The following is a 12,213-nucleotide window of genomic DNA, read 5'->3' on the forward strand; positions in this document are numbered from 1 at the left end:
GTGTCAGCAGGGAGAGGCTGACACTGGCTGAAATGTCGGCAACCAACATAATGAAGCTGGCCCTTAACCTTCTTGAACTGGTTGTTTGCAAAGAAGAATGCGCCACTTTAAGCATTTATGGATTTGGCCGGGACAAGGTGGCGATGGCCGAGGTTAAAAGACGGGCGCTTAGAAGTGAGTAAATTAACAGTATCTTTGGTTACGAAAGCAGCAATCCCCTTCCAAGCCCCACCTGTGGAAACTTTATGTTTAATGTTTCTTTAAAACAACTCGTCTGTTGCAGCACTATAGGCCCACTGTGTCATTGTAATGCGTCTTGTATGCATGGACAATAATTAAACACTGTAAATAAAAACACAACACAACATTCTGTGATTTAACCGGCGTATTGTTTTATTTCAGCTCACATATTCAAACGATACCAAGAAGTTCAAGTTGAGCAAAGGGAGCAGGTGTGGACCGAAATTGTCAAAAAACTAAATGATAAAATTAGAGCAATCAAAAATAACAAATATACTTTGAAGTATTAATAACGAGATGTTAATGTGATTAAAAGATAATTTAAAATGCAATATGTCGACTTATGATTTTTTATCACAGCGAGAATACCCCCAAAAAAACCGATCACAAATTACCCAAATCCCATCGGGATCCCGGTGGGATTTTACGCAAATCCCATCGGGATCCTGGTGGGATTTTACGCAAATCCCACCGGGATCCCGATCGATTTTTTTTTAATGAGGAAGGATCCCAGTGGGATTTTACGCGAATCCCAGCGGGATACCGCTGGGAATCCCGATCGTTTTCATTTTAAATTCAAGCGGAATCGCACCGGGAATCCCGACCATAAATCCCAGTGGAATTTTACGCAAATCCCGGCAGGATCCCGCGAAAATCCCGATCGTTTTCTTTTTAAATTCAAGCGGGATCCCAACGGGATCCCGCGGAAATCCCGATCGTTTTCTTTTTAAATTCAAGCGGGATCGCACCGGGATCCCACCGGGAATCCCTACCATAAATCCCAGTGGGATTTTACGCAAATCTCGGCGGGATCCCGCGGAAATCCCGATCGTTTTCTTCTTAAATTCAAGCGGGATCGCACCGGGATCCCAACGGGATCCCAACGGGATCCCACCGGGAATCCCGACCATAATTCCCGGTGGGATTTTCGTAAAATCCCACCGGGATCCCAACGGGATCCCGCCGGGAATCCCGATCGTTTTTTTACCCGGGCAGCTCTATTGATAGAAATAGTTGATAGATTCATGACCAAATGAAAAAAATGGGGAAAATGAATGATACAAAAAAACCAACATACCTTGTTTTTTCTTCTTGTTGTTTTCTCTCTTCTTAGTTCTTGTGTAGTTTTCAGCATTTCTGTCTACACACCCTGGTCTATAACAGCTGATTATACTTCAAGCTGTAGAAATTTTATTCCTGGTATGCAAACACAAAATGGACTGATCCACTTGACAGTGGGCACTGTACAGTATTACCACACCCATAGTTGCTAAATGGAGAGGGACAACTGGATATGGGGTATTTATAGACAGAAATGTCCACTTCCACTTCCCTTGTACTAATTACACACAAGGTTTTCCATAATGAGGATGCTGAGACATATGGCATAAATGTGTACCTTATTTGCATAAGGAGCCTTTGCATTGGAAATTGCTGGTCCTCATGATCAGTCATTGTTGGATCGTTCCATTTATTTATAAGGTAGAATAAATTATAATATTACATCAGGAATAAAGTACTGTAGGGTTGTGTTGTGTAGATTAATATTAGTGTAGTTTGATGCATATGATTATCCCATGATCTGATCATGTAACAACAATTTATGAGGTAAGGAAATGTAATTGTAGGATGTTGTGTATGATTGTAGGCTAAATGTGTTGATTCATTCTTTTGTGTGGTGTTCACTTCACTTGGATTAGTATGTAGGAAGCTAGTACAACTGTCATTGTCTCGTTTGATACTACTAGCTAGGCCTAGTCGACGTGAATTATGAATTCTAATGCTTGTCATACTCTCATTGTCACAATACTAGCTATATTGACTATACCACAATTCAGTATACTACATATACCATACAGTACTATGCATGGTGGTGGAGGTGTCATGATACCCATCTGCATAATTAGATATTCTGTATTGTATGGTAGCTACTGTATTTTTACGCATATCAGTGAAATCAATCCTGTAAAATTGTATAATTCTATCTAACATGGCACTTAATTTTATTTAGTAACTGACATTACCAAAGTGTATACAGAGTTGGATGTCTCTCCAATCTCTTATTTTGGGAGGCCCCTATTAAAGGGAGATTTTCTCTTTCTCCTTCTTTGGGCTGTAACAAAAGCCAACCACTACTCAGAGGGAAGCACCCATATCTTTTTAATCCAGAGGGTGTCCCCTTAATAGTGGTTTTACTGTTAAAGTCTTTTGTTGTCAAGTCAATCATTGCTACACAAAATGTCTTGTGTCTTTAAATTGAATGCAGAAATAATTTCATTGGCTTATTGGTAAATTATTTGAATTTCAAACCAAAGTAAAACAAAAAAAAATACAATAATTCATAATTAATTTATAATAAATGTATTATTGCTAGCAGCTAACTTATTATTTTCTATAGCCCTTGAGCTTCTTCGTTGGTGGCCTAATTATAATTTCATTAAGGTGACCCTTTTGACCAGTGGCATTACTTTGACCTATGTTGTCTTCAGGCCTGATACTGCTTCGAAAAACAATGTTTCAATATTTTTTGGAAGCAGAAATTATGATCTTAAAACCATACAATACACAATATATATTTTTTGACCCATAAAACATGTGTCAAATCAAAATACTCAATCTAAATCATATAATTAATAGGACATAAAGTCTGTAAGTTAGGTGTAAACTTCATTGTATACTTTATTACAAAACAAGTGAAACCATACGAATCTGTTGAATGTCCATGTATTTGAGCAAGTTTTTGCTTCTAGAAAATGTTTATATAATTTTGAATACAATCCTGCATTGCACACAGTTTATAGTCAGCATTTTGATCCTGTATTCAATGAGTAGATCAATTTTTTTAATTTTTTTATTTCAACAATATTTTACCAGGGTGGTCCATCCAGCCAAAGCTGATCATTATAAAGCACAAACAATTTAGAATAAAAAATTAAATGAATTAACTTTATCAAGTTGAATGAATTAAATGCATCAAGTTGTGGCACAATGCGTTGAACCAATGAATTGTGCTCAACTTACATGTGCCACGAACATGTCAAATGCATTTCATTATTGTGGGAAATGGCACTAGTTTACATCTTTACTGTGCACTGTACTTCTTACAATGGTTTTACCAAGGGTCTGTTTCTGTTATTATACAGAATAATATAATTTTTAGGCCATTAGGCTATTTTGTGTTGCAGCTAAAAGTTGCACAACAATAACCAGTTAAATGGCGGTCTAACATAGAATCGTTTTAGTGTTTTTAACGGTTATTTTCAGGCTGCGCCTTTTAACCGTTTATTGAAAATTTGTCCTGTTTCTGTTGCCAAAGAAATTTTGGTTAATTTATTCACACGGTTATTAACTAGTTATTTTTTTCACAGCAGAAGCATGACCCAAGTCAACTATTCATTAATGTCTTTAACTTTTTTTTGAATTTATAACTCTAGAATTCTATTTTAAAGATTTCTCTACTCTCTTTGGAAATGGAATAAAAACAAACAAAAGGCAATTTTATTGAAATTAAAGAATTTTGTTTATTTTGGGAAGGCCAGGTGGGTCTGCTTCCATTCACTCCTGATGTCATTAAATTGAACCATCATCAATAATTGATACTCAGAAGTATTGACAGCATTTGGGCTTGTGCATGAGGTATTTGAGCTGGTATGTTGTATGGGCCCTGATCAGTTAGATTAGAGGCATGTGGCGGCAGCAGCCTAGCATCTTGCCCTGATTTAGGCAAAGCAAATTGTGTTATTACACTGGTATGTTGTTCATATGCCTTCAAGGACTATACTTGTCCAAATAAGGTATACATTTACTATGCAGTTAATTTCCATTCATCTTCCATGCAAGTATATCCTGACATAATATGCAATTAACAAAGGTTGACTGTTAATTAAATTTAAACAAACTGAAGAATGACTTTGGACAAAAATGTTTTTGTCCAACTATAAACATTCCAAGTCTTGAACTGATTCTATTAATTGTCCATTGTATATAGTGACTTTTTTTGTCGGATTCAATGAAGAAATGAAACAGTTTTTATACTGATGTCAGCTGATGTGATCACAAAGATGCGTTGATCGTAAAATTCATTAATGATGCTTTTGATTTGATTCTTAAAACCTGTCCTCTTGGAACAGCTTGTCATCCTATTTAACTCATTTATTAATGTTCAATCTCTGGAAAAGCAATTGGTAATTATTTTTAGCTTCAATACACCTTATCTACAGTACAATCTCATTGTTTTGTTTTTCTTTTGTTTTGGACACACTTTCTTTATTGTATTAATATCTATTTGAGCAAACATTAACAATAAATTATTTGTGATTGCTATTTAGAAGATTACTTAAAAGAATCGATCATCCCCAAAAGTTAACAAAATAAAAGTTAAATAAGGTATTAAAGATGAAAAGACCAAAATCCCATGGGTATTGCTAAACCCTGCAAACCTAAAAAACATACAGTAGCAAACCATATTGAGCCAACATAAAAGTGATTGAATCATGTAGTCTACAACAATTTTTTTTGTTTTTTAGGGGTGGGGAGAGAGGGCCACAAAAATTGAAATTTTACCCCAAAAATAAGTAGTTAACAATAAAAATTTACAATTAAAAACTGATATAAGTGAGTTTTACACTACATGATTCAATCACTTTTATGTTGGTTTGAGGGGTTTAACAATTATTTTAAACCAAAGAATGATCGTTTTACCCCAAAAATAAATATTCTAAAATTATATACATAATACAGTATATATTTTTTTTGACTGACATACCAAGTGAGTCATACACTACATGATTCAAACCCAAATGGGGTTTGCAATGTTTTTTTGGAGGTTTGCGGGGTTTAGCAACCATCTTTAAGACAATGGGCTTCATTTTTATTTTTTAGACTAGTTATAATGAATAAATAATTATGATACTATTCATAACTATAGTATTACACTAGTTTTTGATCATTTCATTATAAGAAATAGATATAGATTTCTCAAATATTATTGATTTGTTGTATTTTAAAATATAAAACTAATAGTTGATAAAGGCAGAATTGGTTGTATTGATTTCTTATGACAGTCCTGGTAGGAAGTATTGAATATACCACTAACTATCATGAATAAGTACACAGTAGTCAAATATGCAATGGACTAATCCACGGATGATGTAAATAAGGGCTTCCTCAATGCTAATAAGGATATCCGTGTATGTTGACTAGTCAACTCTTGACAATCGAAGCTTGTTTTGTTTGTTGATTCATTTACGTTATTTTTAGGTATATCACCTGTTTTGTGTAATTATTTTGAAGGGCATTTTTACATAATAATTTTAGTATTTTAGAAATTTATCTGATTTTATTTTTTATGTATTAAAATTAAACCTTTTATTCTATTATTAGTCTTTGGAATACTGTAATTTTATTAAATTTAAATACATATTTTGATACAGTGTTATAAAATAATGATTGATTCCAATGAAAAAATAACAATAACCTAACAATAATCATTTCACTGGTCAGAAATGACAATGTAAAAGAACATGCTCTCAGTAAAATAATTTATTATTTTACCTTACTTTATACTTCATATTTTAATTACTTTTAATTACTTTCCTGCATACTTAAAATATCAGGGGAAAAAAAACATCAATCACAGTTTATTATTTTTTTCGTATTCGTATTTATTGTTATATCTTGGGGTGGGTCTTTCTGACTTATATAACCCTCCCCCACATGATTACTTCATTGTATTTATAATCCTGTATGGTATTGTGTATTGCGGAAATAAATTTAATTGAATTGAAAAGATACGTAATATACATTGTCGCGGCGGTCATCACATCTATGGCCGCTGTATATTGTAACAGGGAGTGGTGTGTTTGTTAAACAGAAATGATTGGTGAAAAACAAAATTAATACACTGATGATCCAGTATTGTCAATAAACCCTCCTGATAAACATTCTAAAACAGCCTGAAAATTCCAAAATCGTCTATAACCTACAGGGGGACATAGGATCCCCCTGACTACAATATTACACCCCTCCCTCCTCTCCACTACAACCAAATGATGGAGCCTGTTAGACATTTCAAATCTCTCAGGTTGGTAACTGATCATGGAGGAAATGTCAAGCTATAAGTATACAATGTATTTTACTGATAAATGTATATACATCATTTTGTTATAAAACTGTTTTCTGAAAAAAAAATAAAAAAATGTTTGACGTTTGTGCCATTATAATAATTAAGCACAGTGGGATGTAGCCAATTGAGAATAATTAGCATGGAAATTGAGTAAAACACCCGAAAAGGAAATATTTGATAACGTGCTAACCATCAGGTTTAATATAGGAATGAAGTCATTGAGTAAAATTGATGAAAGGAAAAAGAGTATATATGACATTGATATCATTAACTATAGTGCGATAACAAAGAACTTTTTTAATAGTTAAATCATACTTTATTGTTATTAACTAATCTAAGTGCAAATTATTTATATTTAGTAGTATGATTGTATATTTTTTTGGTGTTATCCCAAAAAGAAGTGACATATATAGTGAGAGGGGAAATAGTCTGCAAGGGCGGATCCAAGGGGGCCCCAGCAAATTGTAATGCAAAAGATAGGACATAAAATTAAGCTCAGCCCTTCATTTCACCATTTTTAGGCCCTGCATTTCACACGCCAATGCCGGATTCAGGGATTGAAGTAGACGATCAAGTGGCTAAAACTTGAGAAATGAAGGGTTGAACTTAACCACATTTTTTTCATTTAGGTGGTTTCCCATGCCAGCTGGTCCCCCTCCCTTCACACATCCACGTTATAATTTAATGTTTCACAATAGAAATTTATCCTCATGCTATTTTAACTCATGGTTATTTGCTTGCAGCAGAAACAGGCCTTAGTTTAATAATGTAACACTGTATAATTTGTCTATACTCTAATACTATAACTGAATTATTCCCTTTTTTGGCACATTTTTTGCAAATCATTGCCATAATAGTGCCTACCAGTAATTATCAAAATATCGCTTTTAATGGCCAACAAAAAAAACAATGTTAGTTCCACATCAGATTTGCATTTGAAAAAATGTAATTATTAACTAATTTTACCAAACATAAGACTGTGAATCCATGATGACCACAATGTTAAAACAATTTTGATTTATGATTTTAGAGTCTTCCAAAATTGTCACTAAATACAAGCCATTTAAAAAAAAAATTAAATAGCTATGAAAAGTTATATTTACGGGACGGGAAAGTAAACTTTATTTGTCTTTACTTTTTTAAATGAGCTTTCGTATAACACTAATCCTTCCTGTATATTTTAGATATTTTTTTATAGGCTAAAAGTAAAATAGGTTTTTTGTGTGAAATAAATTGAAATTGAATAATCTTAATCCATCCTAATTAAAAATGTTTTGTACCGGGTACTTTAATTGTCAATGTCATCTGTTGATTGCTGTGGAAATATAGGATTCTGTTAATTATATTTTGTAAATGATTTTGTACACTTGTTTCAAATGTCTTTGTTTGTCTTCCTTGTTTTTAATAGAAAGGATATAATTCATTTCCTAGTGTTTGAAGTAAACAACAATTGTTGTCCTGTCTGTCAATTCCTTAATGTTTTGTTCATTGTCATTGCATTCTTTTGTTTCTGTGAAAAGTGATTGATGTATTACACAAAGCAACTTGATTTAATATGTACTACATCTCCAAACATGGCATTATCTGTCTCGAAATCTATCCAGTATAAATTTAAATTGTGTAACACATTGTCACATATGTCATGGATGGATAGTCCTTCCATGTATCTATACAGGTTAGGGTTCAGGCTTATGATGTAGACGTCATATGTGATACATATTGTGACACTGTATCGCCAAATTTTCTGAGAACTGAGAATCGGCTAAGTACAAAAAACAGTAAACTTTAGGAATCTTGTAATATGTAGTCAGTTGTTATTTAAAAAAGAAGCAATAAATAGTCATATGACTAATCAGAAATAAAGATGATTTGTTTAAACAAATGGTCCCATGAACAAAATATATTACACATTTATTCACAATTACATTTACAATATTTAACAATATACCGAAAGAAGCAAGTGCTTGTCAGGTTGGTAACCTTTTAAATGTATTTAAATGTACGGTGCATACATGCCAGACAACATTAAACAAAAATTATGTACAAAAAAAAAACAACATGGGTAGCCCATGACTGGTCAGCACCTCCGATAGGGCACTCTTCTGTGAGGAAAAAGGATACCATCATATGTATACATTTGTTTCTATTGTACAGTTTACAACATGACAATCAAAGAAGATAAGACACAGACAAGGGAGAATGCAAGGAATAAGAAGAGGACAAGACATGTTAAGAGATCAAGGATGATAGACAGATAAATATTCAGCTGATGAACTTAAAGATGAGATTTACATCAAAGGTAGTAAAGAAAAAAAACTATGATGCATTTTCGTTTGCTATCGTACTATTATAACACACCCGAGAGTGTGTCCTTGCCATTCGATTGATACATTTTGTATCACATGCTGTTCAGAAATAAATAAATATGAATTACTTTATTTAGGTCTGATGTTTTTCCCAACTAGTCTACAGTACTCTATTCTTTTGAGACAAATTAATTTAATTTCCTGACAGTATTCAGTATTTTTCAATATTTTTCAATTTAAGTACCTCTTTTAAATTTGTAATTAAAATATATTTCATTTCATATCTACCAGCAACAAGACTCAGCAGTGGAAGAGTACTAACATGCTCAGCCTTCTAAGAGGTGATGAAAGTAAATTGATTACAAAACAACCATACTAAAAACAATCTCTATGGACAACCTACAACATTAAAAGAGAAGTGTATTTATGTAGTCTCCGGAGAGTACAAAGAAAACATTTCTTTTGAACACCTCAGCATGGACCACTGCAATGTTATCAGATTGCATGGAACATCATCGAGGCAGGTCAGTGAGTTTGCTGATTGCAGGCTGCAACGTGGACGTGTAGAGAGATTCATGGAGGCCTAGATGTTTTATCTCCACAAGTATAATGAACAGTTGTCTAGTCCAACAACAAATAGACAAACTTGATCAGTAATGAATGTTTAGTATGCAGAACTGTACGGTTATTTTGCGTAAGTATAAACTCAGTGTGCAAACACATCTTAGGTAAGTATCAAAATAATGTATATGCCAAACACATGCATATTCAGGTATCTGATATTGGTCTTAACCCACACTCTGTTTATATTCAACTCATTTTGGTGAATGTACAGTAGATCATGATCATGATATACTCTTACCTGCAAATGTGGATGCTAAATTATCAATATGGGGTTTACTCCACTGAAGAGTAGGCCAACCTACTATGGGTACTCATCTCCCAGACATCACCAATGGTATATAATAATTATATGAATTTGTTATTTTCATATATGTTTTTTTTTCGTATCTTTAAATGAATTAACATTAATAACAATATCCATTTTCTTCCATTATAATGTTATCTTTTCTTGATAAAAATAATCATATTTTTTTTACTTTCAGAACAGATAAATTATCTGAATAGTTGATTTAATTGAATATTAATAATTTCATAATTTTTTTTCCACTTAATGCAGTTCATTTTCTCTTTTTATATTCACAGACACTACTACAAATGTTTTTTTCTCAATAATATAATCTTTTTCTCTCCATCTATACTTATGTGCATTCATAAATTCTCATGAATGCAATTATTTGTATTTTACAGTGCAATGCGTATTTTGTTGACACAATTACCAAGACCATGGATAGTGGATGAAAAGAAAGATGATGGTTATACTGCGTTGCATCTGGCTGCTCTCAACAACCATGTAGAGGTCGCTGAACTTCTGGTTCACCAGGGCAAGGCAAATATGGATATCCAGAACGTGAACCAGCAAACAGCCTTGCATCTTGCAGTTGAAAGACAACACACACAGATTGTCAGGGTACGTACAATGACACAGTGACTTATATATTAGGGACGTTGAGACGAGTAGGAAGTAAACTCTGAAGTTACAGTTTGTCTGTTGTAAGCCCATGGTAGTGAATGAAGACGATCTTTGTATAAAGTTACTTCAACCGTACTACAGACGATTTACTCCTTATAAGCCTCGGGAGTAAATGTGCTACTTCCGCATGCATTATGTGCTATCAACTAGCGTTGTGTAGACACAGTTACTCACAAGTAAATGTACCTTGTGTTAAGCATCATGTGGATGCTCATCAAGTACAGTAACGTACGCGTGTAATTTAATGTTTGACGTAAAATTACTGCAGGCATAAGGCCATCTGAACATAACTACTGTCACTGTAAAATTCACATACATTTTCATAATTTCATGAGATTGAAATATTCATGATTTTTACACCGTTAATGCAATTAATGATTTGTAATTCCTGTTTTTAGCTGCTTGTTAGAGCTGGTAGTAAGTTAGACATACCAGATAAGGATGGAGATACTCCTCTACATGAAGCTCTTCGACACCACACCCTCTCACAGCTACGCCAACTTCAGGATATGCAGGATGTTGGAAAGGTACATAAAGTGATCTGGAGGTCATGGGTTCGAGCCCCACCCGAGAATTACTTGCATATTTTTTCGCAAGTATTCTCAATGTACTTACTATGAAGTACAAATTACGTCAGAGTAGGGCAAGACATCTGACCCAGTACATAAAGTGCTTGAATACCTAATAACATAATTGTATAAATTATGATTTTTTATTTTATTTGAACTTTATTTATAGCGGGTAACCCTTCCAGCTGGACAAATTAATGCCAGTTGATATTCAGGGGCCTCTAATAATAACATGAGTTAATTATAATGTCAAATAGATTCTCATTTTCTCATTGATTTTGTCCTTTAAAATATAGAGTGTATTTGTTTTAGTGTATTTATTATAAATTATGGATAAATCTTTGATTGAAATAAGCAGTAAAATTGATTTTGTTAGACACACCACCAAAACATAATGTGCTGCAATTGGTGTAAAAATGTGTAAGCATCTCACTGTACACTATGATAGGCACAGGTTATCTTTCATCTAACTGATTTTCAAAATGACATGCATTCATTTTCCATTCATTTATAATGAGAATTGTAACAAATTGCTTAGTATAACTATGAATGATTAATGGTTATGGGTTTTTAAAGCATAAAAAACAAATACTGGTAGCCTTCAAGTACAAGTAAAAGATGTTTAAGGAAAAGGGAGAAATCAATTAAGCATAAGTCTATGCCAACACCCAAGGCGAAGTATTAGTATACACCCACATCGCTAACCAGAGTTCTAACTAATAAAGTGCGGTTAGCACCAGTTGAGTCTTAGCCTTCTCTCCTCGTTATAGCTCTAGAATCAGGCAATCATAAACAAAAACCAATGACTTAACTGACAAAAAAGTATGTTTAAGTGTTCCTTAAAAATACAGAAGGCGAATAAAGATAAGAAATCCACAAATGTTTACACATTAAATTGTTTTATGATTTTACTTTCAGCTACTGATGGGCCTGAGCACACAAGGAACTGATAAGAAGAGTAGTGCATCTATTGCGTGTTTCTTAGCAGCAAATGGTGCTGATTTGAACGTGAAAAATAAAAAAGGACAGTCCCCATTAGACTTGTGTCCAGACCCTAATCTGTGTAAAGCACTGACCAAGTGTCACAAAGAAAAGTACAGGTATTTGCTGTTTTTATTGGTTTATTATAATAAGGTTCATCCAACTTTTACAGTTGGATCTTTCTGTGCAGACATCCCTCATAAAAATCGCATACTTGCCAACATCTGATGTTCAAACAGTGGAAGGTGGTTGTTTTTGAGCTCTTGAATCTTGATTTCTAAAGCTCTGTCCACACTATCAAACCTAAAGTGACAAAAAAAATGTGATGTGCCCATATATGGAGTGTCTTTAATTGAATGTAGATCTCTACCATTGCATTTTCATGTTTGATATTTATCA

The 12,213-nt window shown here is 33.5% G+C and overlaps 1 protein-coding gene across 3 annotated transcripts in view; it reads left to right on the plus strand.

Moving 5' to 3' along the window:
* Positions 1-12,213, plus strand: part of LOC144845914 (E3 ubiquitin-protein ligase MIB1-like) — a 78,281-nt gene that overhangs the window by 61,113 nt on the left and 4,955 nt on the right. For all 3 annotated transcript variants that reach the window (XM_078703424.1, XM_078703425.1, XM_078703426.1), the window contains exons 12-14: positions 9,982-10,201; positions 10,663-10,791; positions 11,752-11,933. In XM_078703424.1, the coding sequence (XP_078559550.1) occupies positions 9,982-10,201; positions 10,663-10,791; positions 11,752-11,933 (531 nt within the window). The remainder of the gene's footprint in view (positions 1-9,981; positions 10,202-10,662; positions 10,792-11,751; positions 11,934-12,213) is intronic.

The sequence above is a fragment of the Antedon bifida genome, chromosome 6 (assembly GCF_963402885.1).
Source record: "Antedon bifida chromosome 6, ecAntBifi1.1, whole genome shotgun sequence".
Lineage (NCBI taxonomy): Eukaryota > Metazoa > Echinodermata > Crinoidea > Comatulida > Antedonidae > Antedon > Antedon bifida.